Source organism: Elephantulus edwardii, unplaced genomic scaffold (genome assembly GCF_000299155.1).
Source record: "Elephantulus edwardii isolate Elephantulus edwardi_28Jun2011 unplaced genomic scaffold, EleEdw1.0 scaffold00070, whole genome shotgun sequence".
Lineage (NCBI taxonomy): Eukaryota > Metazoa > Chordata > Mammalia > Macroscelidea > Macroscelididae > Elephantulus > Elephantulus edwardii.
Window position 1 is genome coordinate 1,601,004 of NW_006399820.1, and position 17,346 is coordinate 1,618,349.

Consider the following 17,346-nt stretch of genomic DNA (forward strand, 5'->3'; position numbering starts at 1 on the left):
CTTCCATACACTTGGTAAACTAAAAAATAGCATAAAAATAACATTTATATGCAATGGAAAACCATAAAATTTGTATGACTGGCATTATTGTCAGACTCATTACAGGAATCTAGAACCAAACCTGCATTATCTCTGCAGTGTGCCTGCACTAAAATGATTCTAAGATCTCCTCATCTCTGTAGAAGTATCATTTATAATATAATTCATAAACAAATTGAGAAAATGAAGTTGGAACTATCAAAATAACAATGGCCAGTTATCACCAGGGAGCAATCATTTGATTTGGATTCCTGCCGTTAATAATTATCTTAAAAAGTAACTGTATAAAACATAATAATATGAACAGAACATAATGTAATCATTATATAAAATGATATAAATTTTATATATTATATTAAAAAATAATAAAATATTTTCAAAAGTTATTCAGAAAGAAGTCTATTACTTATTAGGTTGAATGAAATAAAACTGCCAGTTGTCTACGATTTTTGACCCTCTAAAACAGCAACTTTATATGGTTGACCTACAGAACTGTCTTTGAAACTTATTTTCAACAAGATCATAAAGACATTTAAAAGATAGGCTAGAGAGCAATGTATTACAGTGTTCTTTGGTCATACAACACTAACTTATTTGAAAGATAAGCATGTAAGCATACTTCTTAATACTACTGTAAAACAAAGGACTAAGAATCAGGAAAGCATATTTAAATTATGGCTTTACTCTGGAGCTCTGGTGGCTTAGTGGGTAAGGAGTAGTGTTGCCAATCCAAAGGCGGTGGTTCACATCGACCAGATGTTCCAAGTAAGAAAGACGGACAATCTCCTCCTGTGCAATTTATAGCCTCTGAAAAACTGCTAGAGGGTCAGTTATGAGTTGGTTCCAACTCATTGTCACATAACAACTGGCAAGCTGGGTTATTTCAGTTTCTTTATGCTTCACATATTTTCTTACATTCCTTACATCTGAAGTAAGGAGACCAGATCATCACATACATAGAGAGCAGCTTTCTTTGATCATAGAATGACAATGGAGATTTTATCATTGTAGACTTGAAGCACTTGCTGCAGAAGGTCAAAGACTTTAGTCTTCAATATAGATTGAAGCTCAATTTCAAGAAGACCATGATAGATGGAGAAGAGATTATTGAGGCTTTTAATAATGATATCTTGCCTGGATCTACAATCAACACTCTTGGCATTGGCAGTCAGGACATCAACAGATAAATTGCACTAGAGTGCTGAAAAGCAAGGATGTCTGTCTAGAGACTAAGGTGCACCTAACCCAGGCCATGGTCTTCACAATTACTTGTGAAAGGTAGACAATGACTAAGGATGACAGAAGGAGAATTCATGCCTTTGAACTGTGGTGCTGGAGAAGAGTCTTGAAAACAAAAAGGTCTATCTTGGAGAGGGTGAAACCAAGTTTCTCCTTGGAGGCTAAGACTTTGAAGCTCCATCTCACATACTTTGGGCACATGACCAAGAGAGACCAGTCCGTGAAGAAGGTCATCATACATGTAAGGGTGGAGGGACAGTGCAGGAGAGGAAGATCCCAGATGAGATGGATTGATTCAGTAACTGGGGCAATGGAAGTTGGTGTGTCAGAATTAGAGAGACTGGCTCAGAACAGGGAAACATCCAGAGCTACAATACATAGGGTTGCTATGGCTTCAGGTGACTTGACAGCACATAACACCGACAACAGTGGTCATGATAGGCAATCAATATAGTACAAGTAAAATCAATATAATTAAAAAGTACTATCAGTATAACAAAAAAGTAAAATCAACATAATACAAAAATAGATCATTGATAAGTCAATGATTCAAGATAATAAATGCCAAAATCTCAAACTCATGTCTATTTGAAACAGACTTTTAGCTGATACTCCAGTGGTGTTTTGAAAGGTTATAAGTAACACAGAATGAGGCTGCTCATTTTTCTGCCTCAGAGCTGCTAGTGGATTCGAACTTCCAGAGAAGCAAAAGCCTTTGGGTTAATGGTACAACTCACTACAGAGTACACCACCAGAGAAGTTAATTTATACCAATTTCATGTGTGGTCAGTGCTGTTGTTTATTTTTGCTTGCTTATTTTGCTAGGTTAAGCCTTCCAATTTCCCTTTTTCCTACTTACCATTCTCATAAAAGTTTTTATTATTAGCATACACCTTATTAAATTGCTGGGAAACAGACAATTAAGCCATATGATTAGAACATGATTGCTATTTCATAGTCTGTCTTTATGAATGAAAGGCTGTTGATTAACACAGGATAATTCCAGAAAGGCAGGGTATAGCTTCTTCCTTGTTTTGTTCTGGTTAGAAACCGTTGCTGTTGTGTGCCATTGAGTCAAATCAGATCCAACCTATAGCTGAACCTCCGGCGGGTTTTCAGAGGTAAATCTCATGGGAGGAGACTGCCATCCTTTTCTTGGTTTGAAAACTAGGAAACTAGCACAGTTTTCATTCACTTCAGTTTTAAAATTATAAAGAAATTCTACACTAAAAATACACTAATATTTAAGACTTTTCAGTTTTTAGACTTTCTCAGATGTGGAGAGTGTTAATCATATTGACTATTTAGTGTTGGCTTGGTAACTGGCATGGCAGCAGAAGTTAAAGGAAACAAAAGAAAGTCATACGAATCGTGCCCTCCAGAAAGCTACGAAGGAGGTGTGAGAGCAAACAGGTACCACTTAAATCAACATGCTAGGTACTCCATGGCCCAGTCACCACATACATGATGTCCTGTGATTAAATGCTCCAGACAGGAAAAGGGGGATGGGGAGATCATAAAGGGCTATAGTAGAAAGGGGATAAATTCTAGAAATAGATGATTAGCTAGATACCTAAACAACATAAGCAAATAATCTTTGTGTGTTTAATTTATGCTACCAGTTGTCGATGATTATTTTTGTTGTTAATCACCACTGAGCTTATTCTAACTCTTGGCAACCCCAAATCATGGAAAACTGCTCTGTAGGATTTTCAAGGCAGGGACCTACCAGAAGCATAACACCTTCCAAATCATCTCTGAGTGGGTTCAAAGCCCCAATATCTTCACTCGCTGCTAAGCACTTTACCATCTCTACCACCCAGGAACTTGACAGGAGTTTTCAAAGAAGGGCTCCTTTAAATCTTGTACCAATCCACTGATAGAGATAGCAGTATTATTTTCATTTTGCAGATGTAGAAATTGAGGTTTATCCTATCAAGTAATTCAACTAGATTTCCATATCCAGAAAGGGCAAAACTAGGAGCTGAACTCTAGAAGAAATTGGGTTTGACCTACTCAAAGACAGAGATATAGGGGAAGTAGAGGGAAATGTTAAGAATGTTCTAGAAACATTCTTAAAGTGAGGGCTAAGGAATATGGATGAAAAGAACCTCAGTTCAGGTTCAAGTCTGATGGCGGAGTCCATAGGAGTTGGGCTCCTAACCCAAAAGACATGTCTGTCTGCTGGTTCCACTCTACCAGAAGCTCCGAGGGAGAAAGTGGGCAGTCTCCTCCTGTGCAATTTACAGCCACAGAAACCCAATTGAGGGTCACTATGAATTGGTTCCTGCTTGACATCAATGAGGGTTTTCTTTTGTAATGTAAACCTAAGCCCTCTGCAAGGAATTGTGTGTGCTACACTCCTGATGGTGAAGCAAGTTTATAGCTTTATAGCTCTAAAAAGGCTTTATCATAAAAGACTTAGACAACAGACACTGAGTCTGGGAAAAAACCAAGTCATTAAGAACATACTTGAGTGCTTTCTGAATGGTGCTCTCTGCTACAGCACATCAGAAACTTGTATTGTGTATGTTTTTCTGCTTCAATTATACCTGGTGGAATAACAGTATCACATTTTTTTTTTCCCCAGGAAAAAAACCCAAGACAATTTGGGGCCTATTATCTATCTATTCCAGCACACGCTCTAAAGGTTTTCTTACCTCGCAGTTGCTGAGATCAAGAGAAACCCCCTTCAAGCTATGATTGCATGCCAGGCCCAATAACAGCGCTCTGAAGGGAAAAAACATACACACGTTAGATACAAAATCCTGCCCATCACACACATAAAAGACAAAACAAAACAAAAGGGGGAAAAAGCAAGCATACTGCATAAAACTCTAGAAAGGAAGACAGCGTTGTCTGAAACACACAGGTCAAGCACATCACACATTTTAAGATGCCAGTTGCATGTCTGCCTCTCTCAGCAGTGGAAACCTGACACTGCAGCATTCGTCTATCATTCATGCAAAACCTAACAGGACTGCTATTCCTATGCAAATAGCCTGACTGTACACTTAATTGCACATGGAGATTAGATGGTGTTCATCATAGATAAATCCCCACCTGCATCTGCTTGAGAACAGCTTTAATAATGTTTAGAATATTATTAGGCAATTGTTATTAGAGTAGCACAGTGAAAGCTGGTTTTCTCTAAGGAATACATTAGGGAAGATTCTTCCAGGCTTCACAGACTCCAGGATGTGAAATTATAACTGGATGAGTTTATTAAAGCACCTACAGAGATGGGAATGGAGTCCTGGTAGCACAGTGGTTAAGGGGTTTTGGCTGTTAACCCAAAGGTCTGTGGTTTGAATCCACCACCAGTTCCAAAGGGAATAGTCTGCTCTCGTAAAGATTACAGTTTTGCAAACAATTTGGGAGTTCTAGTCTGTCCTGTGGAAGCAGGAGTAGCATCCACTTCTGTCATAGTTTGCCTCCAGAAATCCTATGAACCTAGAGAAAGGATGAAAGTCACACAAGTGTTGAGGACTTTTGTTCATAGGGTTGCCTATGATTTGATGGCACTTAACAACAATAACACCAACAAAGAGAGAGATCAGTTGGTCTAGTGGGGAGAAACTGATGTTACCAAGCCAAAAACAGGTGACTCTAATCCAGGGACCTCAGGCCTGTTTTTCACTGTTTTTTTTTCAAACAGTTTTCTAGGTCGCATAGCCCTGGTGTGTCCACCTGCCATGCAGAGGTAACCTGTGGTTGCTGTGAAGCTGAACACTGTGACACTGATATGTCAAATGCATTCATGGTTACCCATGGTGGACAGTGTTTGGCGGTGCTCCCCAATTAAAACAAGCTTGGAAGGAGGAGTGGCATTCACTTCCATAATAGCTTGCTTCTGGAAACCCTATGAATCTGGAGAAAAGATGAAAGTCACACAAGTGTTGAGAACTTTCGTTTATAGGGTCGCTATGAGTCACCTACAACTTGATGGCACTTAACAACTACAATAATAACAGTCTCTCCTGTAGAGTCACAATTCATCAAGGGGCATGATGTCAGTGTCCAGAGTTGGAATGGGGAAGGGTATGAAAGCACTGGAAATAAGGTATAAACCTTGAGTTCAAATCCAGGATCATGGGTGTCCCACCAAGAGATAGTCTGAACAAACTACAGGGCTTTTCTGAGAAGGAATTCCCTCATTTGAAAATTGAGGCAGTTGGATTTGTCCAATACCAGCGAGTAGGCTTGAAATACACTTTTCATACTTGCACAGGCATCCATCAAATTAGAGAAGGGAAGGAAGGGCCCTAACCTAGGCCCTGTGAGGAGTATCAAATGAGCACAAGAGAGCTCCTCTTAGCTTTAGCAAGGGAACAAGCACGTGTGCAAATAACTACCATATAAAGACAGATGGAGTGTTGTAAGTACTGTGAGAGAGTCAGATCAGTACATCTGATCCATAAGTGACTACCTAATCATTGTTCCCAGGTAAAGGAGCACTGCCTAACATACTCTAAAAACACCTCAAGGTATGAGTGAGGTTTGTGTCTCAAGGCTTCATTAGGTAATTACAATTACAAACTTGCAAAATCTAGAACCTGTGGAAGGCAGAAACCCATTAGGCAATGAAAATGCAAATGTTTTCCATTAAAATGAGAGAGAATGAAATGTGAAGGCTGTACCTTGTTAAAAGTGGAAAACTTGCAATGCCCAGAAAAACAAGGCAATTCCACAGAGCTGCATCTCTTACAGGTTTCAGTGTATTTCATGCTTAGCTCTCTGAGATATTTTTCCCTCTTCTGATATTCTCTGGACTCACTCATCAAGGTGGAATCCCAGCAGGAAGCAAGGAGCTCAAGGGGCTAAGTTGCTTTCTGCCAGAAAAAACCACTTCCATTATAGACCAAAGTGCTAGTGAATGTCTTGTACTGCATTTCACTAAGCCTTAAGCGTGCCCTGTGCAAATGTTTCCTCCACATACATGTATGAATAGTAAATGAACATAAGAACAGATATGAACAGTATAGACGTATATATGAATATATTTAATTTCCCCTGCCCCCCTTTCCTTCCCCTTTCTTTCCTGGAGAGAGTATTGCTGTTATTGTTACATGTTGTTGAGATGGAACTGACTTATTGCTAATTAAGTTACACAGGAGGAGACTGCCCATCTTCCTCCCACAGAGCAGCTGGTGGATTTGAACTGCCTGTCATTGGGTTGGCAGCACAACTCCTTACTCACTAAGTCACCAGAGCTCGCTAGGGGCACTATTAAGCAGCTGGAAGAGTTTTATCTTGAAAAACTATAGGAAGGACCATTTTGTCCTGATTCTCTTACTGTTTGGTGAGCTTTAGCAAATCACCCTTTCTCATTGTGTCTCATCAGGTTCTCATCAGTCAATAAAAGTCAAGATGTAAACAAAGATGTGCGCAGAGTTTCTAGCACTTAACCACACATTCTACCATGATATTTTATAATGCTTAGATGGAAAATGCTTCCTACACTTCTTGTATGTGGATGAATTGCAAGTGTACAATGGAGATGCAATAGAAGATTTTAACTATCAAATGCTAAAGATGAAAAGGCAACCACTCCTGAGACCAGTAAAAATAAATAGCCCAAAGAAAGTGTCCTTAATAAAAATAAAACCGAATAACAACAACAAACTCTAATGGCTACCTGGGGAGAACAGTGTGGCAGGACATAATTTACTGAGAGATAGAAGAAACTGCCTTGAGAATTATCCTCTTGATCTTCAGGCATTACTAAAAAATTGACTAAGAGAGAATTTATACTTCATTTTCCCAGCTCTAGATATGTGATTGTGGTTATAATTTTGGAAATGTGCATGTGGTAAGTTTATTGAAAATACTTAGCCAGAGAGATGGGGTGAGGGCCAAGGGGAACTCTGTGGGAGGGAGGTCGTAAGAGTTTAGGAACAAGAGGAGAGAGAGAGCCACAGAAAGAATGGAATGAAAACTATACACTCCCATGACATCTTCAGCCTTGATGGAGGAAAGGACCAGCCTTGGAACACAGGTGAACTACATTAGTCAGGAAACTCCAAGGCACAGTGACCCTCCATTGGGTTTCTGAGGCTGTAAATCTTTATGGGCGGAGATTTCTCATTTTTCTCCTGAGGACTGGCTGGTAGATTCAAACTATCAATCTTTAGGTTAGCAACATACATTACATGCTATGCCCCCAGGGCTGTTCTGCATTCTTTGAATGTCTCCTTGGCATATTTTAACACGACCAAATAAACTTCAAAAGAAAAGCATAATTATGAAACAAAACAGTTATATTCTTTGTACCATATGGAAGGAATCCCAAGTGGAAAGTTCTTTTAAAAGTGTTATATTCAACTTTAAAGGGTTAACTATCAAAAGAAATTGCTTTTCTTTATTCTCATGGTTGATGCCAATCCCCTCATGAAACAAGAATCTTCCTTAAGACTTTTGGGTTCAGAAGAAGGCAGTGGGGATAAGGTACAGCCCTGAGCCAGGGAGGGTTGGCTGACACGTGGGACCTGCTATAACTCATATCTCAGATCTTCTTCCATGAAGAAACGTGCCACACCTGAGGCCATGCCCTCTTCTAGGGAAGCTTTCATCTAAGGACTGATATGGAAGAAGAAAGAAAGCCCAGCCTCCTTGCCTGATCTGGGACAGCTCTGAAGGAGCCACCCAGCACCAGGGCCAGCTGAGGTTATTACTGAAACGGCTTCCAGTTCAACTTTTCCCTCTGCTGAATCCCGTGTTCTTCCTCCTCCTCCCTTCAGAAGTGGTCATCCCCAAAACACTTTCATATTAAAATCATCATTCTTCTTGCTAATCTCCATTTCAAAGTCAGCTTCCCAATCTACAATAGTGACCTCTGGGAAATAATTCGGCTTCTCTGAGCATCCGTTTCCTCAAAAGTGAAATGGGCTAAGATCAACAACTTCTTTCATTGCCTGTTCAAACATTAAAGGTGGTCGTCCATGCAGAGCATAAAGTTATTGTGTAGAATTAATTCTGATTCTGACTAAAAAAAAAACAAAAAAACCCAAAAACCAAAAACCCCAAAGACACAAACAAACAAACAAACAAACAAATGGGAAAAAAACAAACAGAAGAATGCATTACCACAGAATAAATTAAAACTTATAGGAATCCAGTGGATTTCAAAAGCTTTAAATCTTTACAAGAGGAGACTGCCCATTTTTCTCCTTTGGAACCCTGGTGGATTCAAACCTCAGTTCTTTGAGTTAGCAGCTGATGCATTATGCACTATAACTTCCAGAGTTCATGAATTATAATTTATAGTGATCTTATAAAACAAACTAGAACCTTCCTGCAAAACTTCATAGACTTTAAATGTTTCATGGAATAAACTGTCAGCTCTTTTTTTCAGAGGAGCCACTGAGTGGATTTGAACCACTCATCTCTGGGTTAGCAGCTGAATTTTTAACCACGATACTGTCATGGAAATTCCCTTACACCTTCAACCTCTTGTAGGTAAAATTGGGTCCCTAGTTTTATGATGATTTTTCAAATTGTATAATCATTTCAAAGTTCATATAAAGTCATCCCTTAGTTCCAAAGGAATTGGTTCCATGATATATCTCCCTCCATAGGGATGTTCACATCTTTTGCATAAAGGGGCAAACCAAAGCCCGTTGCTAACATTTGTTAATTCCAAAATTCTATGGAGTTTCTGAGACTATAATCTTTATTACAGGAGAATGTACATGTTTCTGCCTTAGAGCAGAAGCTGGTGAATTTACACTGCTGACCTTTCAGTTGAGAAAACAACATATACTGTGCCACAAGAGATCTTTGAATGGCATAACAGTTGCATATAACTACTGCAGATCTTCAAGGGAGTTCTGATGGTATAAATCATAACAAGTTGTGCAGAGATTCTCTGGTGGCTCGAATCTACTAGCTAAAGTCTCCTCCTGTTGTAATCTATCTTCTTATGAACCCAATGGAGGATTGCCAAATAGTGGAACTGACTTGATAGCAAAGAGGTAAATTGTTGAGGAAGTCTTCTAATATACATTATTTCATCTCTTGTTATTGTTAGGTGGTACCAAGCTAACTATGACTCATAGAGACCCTATGGACAACAGATCTGAACCTAGCCCCATTCTGCAACATCAACACCATCTCTTCTATGTCAAGACCATTGTGACAATCTCTGTGTGTCCACATCAGTGAGGAGCTTCCTCTCTCTGGTTGACCCCTACCTTCCCAGTATGATGCCTTTTTCCAAGGACTAGTCCCTCTCTACACTACATGCCCAAAGCATGAAAGACAAAGTTTTAGCATCCTTGCCTCTAAATAAAAAGTACCCTGATTGTGTCTTCCAGATTCTTTTAACACCTAACCCAATGCAAATACTGTGTAAATAGTACTTCATATTCCCTCTTAGCCTTTGAGGAATTGTTTTTTGACACATAATTGCCCTGCTTGCTAGAATATTTTCTATCCTGGGTGGGCTGAACATGTGATACAGAATATGAGGATATGAGCCAACTGTAGAATTTGTTTTACAGAAACCTTCAGCTATAAGTCCCTTAACCTCACACTTTTTACTGAGACAAATAAGAGCTAAAGAAACAATTAATTTGATATTAAATATTCTAAAAAAAATTGCAAAAATTTAACAATTATTAGCTATTTCTGTAAAATAATGTTTAAAATATATAATGATATGAACATATAAGAAATAGAGTGATATTATAGTATGTAATATTCTATGAAATCAAGTATGCCAATCATGAAAAAATACAAAGATCAAAGGTTTTTTTTTAAAAGCTATAGGATTCTGTGTCCCTCTCAACAAAATGAATATGCTAATCTCCCGTTGATATAAACAACGAGGATAAGGGCTATGTCTGGCTCTGCTTTCTACTCAAGGTCCCATGTTATCTGGTATAACGTAGATTTTCAATCAATATTAGCTGAGCAAATGTTTAAGTAAACATGATTAAAATATAATCCCACAGGGCTCTTTTAAAATATTGTCTTTGACAGCTTTATTAATAGCCATATAAACAGAATCAGTACAAGATTTTTCACTCTTTACAGCAACACATTTATAGACCTGTAATCTATTAATTCAAGGAGCAGTTGGTGGCAAAGGGTGGCACAGTGTATAAGGTGTGGAGCTGTTAACTAAAAGGCTGGCAGTTTGAACCCATTAGCCTCTTAGTAGGAAAAAAAAAATGAGGCCATTTGCTTCTGTAAAATTGCAGTTTCAAACTATATGGGACAGTTTTATTCTGTCCCACAGGGTCACTATAACTCAGAATCAACTTGATGGTAGTGTTGGGTTGGTTTTGTTGGTGGTGGTGGTGTTTTTTACTTTGTTTTGCTTTGGGTGCAACCTATTAATTCAATGTTTTGGTCGTCGTGCTTTCCAAACACCTGCTGTAATGGCATTTGGTTTTATTTTTTATCTCCTCACCTTTAACCCCATGTTAAAGCATTTTACTGCATCTACTGATGGCATAGGATAGAACAGGGTTCAGATCTGTTGCATATATTGTTGCTATGAGTCATACTTGATTCGATGGCACCTAATAATGACTGTTCTAACAAGCCAGCATTATTTTAGAAGTAAGGTGCTAAATTGAATACTGTGACAAAGAATTTTATACCTCTCAAAAGGAAAACAAAGTGGTTGCTCATAAATTACATAATGATTAGTCTCTAGTCAAATGAATAGCAGTCATTTGCTTTAACATTCCGCATGAATTTGAAGGGAAATGTAGTGCTGATTTACATGTTAGCTGAGGAAGGAGGAATCTGTGCATTTATGCATATCTGACAATGTACATATACATAACTGCTTAGAGAATATTGTCTTCAGACTCATAGAGAATTTGAATCTATAGGACCTATACAGTGAACTTCTGAATGTTCCTGGCAAGGCTAAACAGGAATATAAAGGATAACATTATTTCACGCCTCTGTTATCAAACATTTTTACTTCATGGCTACATTTACAAAGTGGATATTAACCAATAATATAAATTGGGCAGCCAAAAAAAATTCTGAACCGCCAAAGAGAACACATACTGACTTAGATAATTCAGAAATAAAAACCTAAAACTTGATTCAGCTGTATGCATACAATACTTACAGATTTTGATTACTCCTATTGGTTGATATATTTAAAATAAACATTGATTTTAAAAATCAGACAGTAACATATCTAAGAAGGATTGAGAAGGGGTCAAAATAAAGTCAATGGTACTTATAAGCTTTATAATTCTTATAAAAGATCAGCGACAATTGCCAAGGTCATAACCCCCCAATTTTTTTTTTTATTCTTTTTGTAGAAGACGCAAAAATAGTGTATGGTGTACTCGTTCAAGATCAAAAAGAATTTCATTTACTCTGGTGACCAGAGTATGATGAACGCATTCTCCTCTTCAGGTTATGTCTTTCTCCCTCCCCTCAACACATCCATTACAATAAATGGAACTCGAAAAGCTTTGGGAAGAATTAATTTATCACTCACTTTAAGGGCTCAGGAGACAATTTTGTGCCGGAAAGGTTGATTTGCATCAGAGCCAGGGAGCTACTAAAAAACTGTTTGAAAGATGGAGGCACCTCTTTTCCTTTCCTGAAAAACAAAATGCCAGAGTTGGGGTTAGCAATTACACTTGCATCCCAACACACACATTTCCAAATGCTCAAGCATCTCAACAAATATAACTATCTATTTCTTACTCATACATAGTGAAATAACTCATAAACTAGTGGAAATTTAAAGGGGGAAAGAAAACCCCAAAATATTTGAAACCTAAATGAATGGATTTCATACAATGAAAGGAATGATGGGAGAGTTTAAGGCATCTCATTAAACACTGAACAATTTTTCTCCCCCCTAGTTTTTATGAGCAACCAACTCATTGTCTTTTAACCTTAGATTTTTCAGAAAATTATTTAGACTTTCAGGGAACAGGAGTGAAAGAAGACACGTATTTGTTACCGATTTAAAAAGTTTTCACACTTGGCAGCCTTGAATGTTAAGACTTACTACTCGCATTTGGCAAGAGTTTTGAGGAACAGCACGTTATAGGTGCAAGATTGTGACCTTAACATTATGAGGAGAACAGTACAGAAAGTCCAGTGGCATGAAGCCTGCTCAGCCAAGATGTACACCCTGAAAATCAAACTGGTTCAAGCTGAAGGTGAAAATAAAGATGAAACTTCAAGAGGAAATATGTAACACCTTGAAATAGGTTCCCATGCTATTATAGTGGGAAGTAAGTCAGTCAAGTCAAACAGCTCAACAACCAACATCACATTACCGATATTTAAGAAAAACAAGATTCAAGATCTAAAGTTAGAATGGGATCATTGTTCTTGTCCTGTTCTTTGTGAGAAAACAAAAGAAGGATTGAAGTATCTGTGTGTGGAAAGCACTTACCTCAGCATACAGTAAGCACTCATTTAATCACAGTCATTCATAGTCTGTGGAAAAATTAAGAGACTCTCGGGGCATAGGGCCTCCTCCTAGTGGTCTAGTTCACCCATATAGTACTTAATGCATAGAGATGTGGGAAAATTTATCACTATTTGAAAAGAGTTTGAAAACAGGACAATTTCAGACTATTTGGTAAGAAAAGAGCTATGCAATCAGAATCTCTTGCTGAGCAGATAAAAAGGGAATTCTGGTAAAATGTAACATTACACAGTTCAAACATCTCTAGTTCCAGGTAGTCAAACAATATAACCTGGCAAATATTCCTGTTCATTCTTTAGATGAACATTTGGAGCAAATGATGCTATATTTTTTTTTTAGTATCATTTTCCTGCTACAAATGTTGCTTTCTTTGTAAACATAATATAACTGCTACTTTGTCTCAGAGCAGAATGGATATATCAAATGCAGCCAATTTCACTGCCTTTTTCAGAGGGAAAATTGTTTCCCCATAGCACTGAAGGCAGGCGTGACTAAGCAAATTCCTTTGACCAACTGGGCATGAGCAGATCTAATGCTTTTAGGCAGGAACTTTAGGAGCCAGTATTGTCCTGCCATGATTTCTTTCTCCTCTGTCACAAGACTAGCAAGATATTCCCAACAGATGCTGCTGCATAGCCTAGAGTAAAGGTGAATGTAGACAGGGCCATAGCCAGCTCCTAATGGATAGATCACAAACCCACAGTTATTGTAAGCCTTCCTAGACTTTATAGTCTTTGACATTATTTTATGGAAGATTTGTGACACAGTTTTGCCACCAAAAAGGTTTATACTATTGTTGAAAGTATTGTACCAATACTCAGTTGCCATCAAATCAATTCCAAATCACAATGACCACAGAGGACAGTAGAACTGCCTCATAGGATTTCCAAAGCTATAAGTGCTATGGAAACTGACTGCCACACCCATGAAGTAGCTGTTGGATTTGAACCACCAGCCATTTAGTTAACAGCTGGTGCCGGGACATCTTTTACTAAACTAAACTAAAAGTACATTAAAATAGTAAATAATCCATTTACAAAATACCACTGTGAAATAAAGCATGCCACATATCTGAATTTTAGAAATGAGGATCACTCTTTTGAGAATATAAAGCATTTAAAAAGTTAATAAAAAATAAAAATATCAAGCAATTCCTCATGTTATTAAACAGCATGAAATGACTAAAATATTGCTTATGAGTTCTGGAAATAAGGGAGTTTGAATGGTAAGGAACTGTGCTGCCAACACAAAGGTATGTGGTTCAAATTCACTAGCTGCTCCATGGAAGAATGATGGATAATCTCTTTCCATGTGAATTATTGCTCCTGAAAACTTGCTGGAGGATCAGCTATGGGTTTCAAACTCAACATTACACAACAACAACAAATCTGGGTATAAGAATTCTCTTGTACTACATTAACACTCAAGATGCTATTAGAATACTATTTTAAAATAACCTACAGACTATTCAAAATTCTTCTGTGATCTCTCTCCATTTGAAGTTGACGCTATTTGTAAATCCCTGCTGCTTCTAATATGTTGCCTATTTTACAAATAATTTTAAGTCCAAAGCAGAGTTGGTGTCATATACCATCCAGTTAGAACTGACCCATAGCTGACCCTCTAGGGGGTTTTCAGAAGCAGTAAACTCTTCAGGAGGAGACGCCTATCTTTCTCTAGTGAAGTGGATGGTGGATTTAAACTATGTATCTTTACTAAACTGTGATATAGCACTGGTCTGTGCACTGCTGTACAGAGGTAACTTGTGGGTGCTGTAATGCTGAACACTGTGACACTGATGTGGTGGACAGTGTTTGGTGGAGCTTCCTGATTAAAACAAGCTTGGAAGCAGGAATGGCATCCACTTCTGAAAGGCTTACTCCGGAAACACTATGAAGAGTGCTCAGGCCTTTCATTCATAGGGTTGCTATGAGTCGTCTACGACTTGATGGCACCTAATAACAACAACAACAACAAAAACAACAACATCTTTTCATTGGCAGCACAATCCCTTACCACTGAACCAACAGTGCTCCCTATTATACGGGTCCTATACTGGTGTTGTAGACCAAAGGGAGATGCACTGTTAACCCAAAGACTGAGCCTTTCTGGCAGCTTGAGTTTACCAGTGACTCAAAGGGAGATAAATAGGAAATCTCTTCCTATGCAATTTACAGTCTCAAAATTTCTATTGGATGGTCAGCTATGAGGAAGACTTGACCTAATGGCAATGAGTTTTAGGTTTTCTTGATACATCTAAAAATTAAAATTCATGAGTTTTGGAATGACTATCCTTCATATTCTCCAGAGGTAATTTAGACTTACTTACAAGATAATAACTGAGAAATTGGGTTTAAATTCCTAAAAGGATTTTGAGTTCTTTGGTGATTGTTGGTTTTGGTTTTGTTTTGTTTTGTTTTGTTGCTACAGTAAGAGAGAGAGTACTTAACCACATTTGGGGGAAAAGAACATTACCATCCGGCATAGGAGGCTCGAGTTCTTGATATGAACATGAATCCAAGATGGACAAAAGTAACAAAAGCTTGAACTTTCAGGTCCAAATATTCTTAGATAACAGTTTAAGACAACATTAATTTTTCATGGGTAATATTGACCCTTTATCAGATTATCTGTCCTCATGGTGACTAGAACTTTCTCTGAAAGAGACTCTCAGAAGAAAACAACAGCAGGAGAAAATACATACCGGTGAGAAAAGACGGTCCTGGAGAGATTGAGCACAGCTAAATGTTGAAGGCATCCACGGAGAAGGGCTCCACAAACCTGGGAAAGAAATAATGAGTACTTGTTTTCAAACACCTCCATGTCCAGCAGAACATGTTATTACAGAGAAAGCCCCTTTTATTCCTTCTAAATAGCTCTTCCAAGACCCCTCAGTGCAATATAAGAAAACATTACCATGTCCAGGGAACATTCTGTATTGGATAAATCCAGATGAGTAATGGCATTTGGCTGGGCCAAAAAACTGTACATGTACTTGAAATAAAAAACAAAAAACAAGTATGTTAGAGATCTAGAAACAAACACACTTCCACTACAACAATTTATTTATAAATGTTGTCCCAACTCCCAAGACCTTTCTTTGCTCTTCCCAAGAAGATAAGCAGAATTTTCTATGCTGACAGCAAAAATCTCTCCCTCAACACCAAAAAAATTTAGAACAAAGTTATGTTTGAGTTAAAAAAAAAAAGAAAGAAAAATTCACGTGGATTTCTGGCTACCAAACTGACCTCTACTGCACATGATTTCATTCTCCATCCCCCACCCCAGTTAATTCAACTTTCATTATGTAATTTTGGAACAGTGCTAATTAGTTGTAACTCCTCAGATAGAAATAACACCTGAATTGCAGTGATCCTATCAAAATGCTAATCAGTCTTGAAAATGTTTAAGAAACCACTAATTTGAATTTGAACTAGGCCTGGCTCTTTCTATCCAACATAATGGTTGTTCGAGTAACTTCAAAAAGCTAACAAGACAAGCCTGATTGTACTATTAGTGCAAAACAAACAAAAGCCAAACAAAAACAAACATATAGCCATAATCCTTTAGGAGATTATAAAATCCAAACTCTTTCCCTCAGCCAGGCTATCAAAACAGTAGAATGGATAATTTTCCATTGTTTTTTAATTGCCCTGTGTGGGTACTGACTGTAGGTACCCACCAATAAACTAAACTGAGCCTAAACCCCCTGCCACTGGACCAATAGCTACATTCTCCTATACTTCACCGAAATCTCTCAATGATTGCAAAAACAAGCAAGCTTATATTGAGGGTGTCCCTGGCCTCCACAAATATGCTTGACGTTCAGAAGCTTGGCTTTATGGTACTTCAGAAAAGTTCTCTATCAAGAAATTCAGAAACACAAAGATTATTCTATGAACAGGATATGCAGATACACAGACGAGTATGTATGGAGGTTTCTTGACACACACACAAAAATCATTTGCTCTCACATGAAGAAAAAAAAAATCATTTGCTCTCACATGAAGAGGCCATGGGTGCTTAATTTTCTCAGTACTTAAAAAAAAACCCCAAAACCAAAAACCGCAAAACCAAAACCAAAACCAAACCACCTCAATCTCAATGCCATAGGCTTCTAAAGTCGTAAATCTCAATACAAATTTCTCCCTCAGAGCAGCTGGTGGATTTGAACCCAAAAGAAACACAGACCTTTTAAACTAACTCACCATATACACTACCAGAAAGCAAGTCGTTAAGCTCTTGACCATTAATTAAAAAGTGGACATTCGAACCCATCAGCTGACCCACAGTAAAAAGATGAGATAGTCTGCATCCATACAAGATTCCAGATGTGGAAACTCTATATGGCAGCTACGGACCCAAAGGTATATAGTTCAAATCCACAAGCTACTCCATTGGAGAAAGATGTGCCATCTTCTCCTGTGTGATTTATTGCCTTTAAAAAACCACTAGAGGGTCAGCTATAAGTCAGTTTCAACTCGATGGTACACAAAAAACTGTTATATAGAGAGTTTTACTGTTAACTCAAAGGTCATGTCTCTCTAGTAGTTCAAATTTTCTGAGGGAAAAAGATGGGCAGTCTCTTCTCAAGTGTCTGAACATCAATGGAGGTCTGCTATATTTGGTCACAAATTGATAGC

At 38.0% G+C, this 17,346-nt stretch overlaps 1 protein-coding gene across 2 annotated transcripts in view; it reads right to left on the reverse strand.

Annotated features, from left to right (window-relative positions):
- The window catches only part of LRRC16A (leucine rich repeat containing 16A), a 495,675-nt gene that overhangs the window by 185,505 nt on the left and 292,824 nt on the right, over window positions 1-17,346 (reverse strand). For both annotated transcript variants that reach the window (XM_006888644.1, XM_006888643.1), the window contains exons 14-17: window positions 15,620-15,697; window positions 15,408-15,484; window positions 11,753-11,857; window positions 3,939-4,008 (exon numbers count right to left, since the gene is read on the reverse strand). In XM_006888644.1, the coding sequence (XP_006888706.1) occupies window positions 3,939-4,008; window positions 11,753-11,857; window positions 15,408-15,484; window positions 15,620-15,697 (330 nt within the window). The remainder of the gene's footprint in view (window positions 1-3,938; window positions 4,009-11,752; window positions 11,858-15,407; window positions 15,485-15,619; window positions 15,698-17,346) is intronic.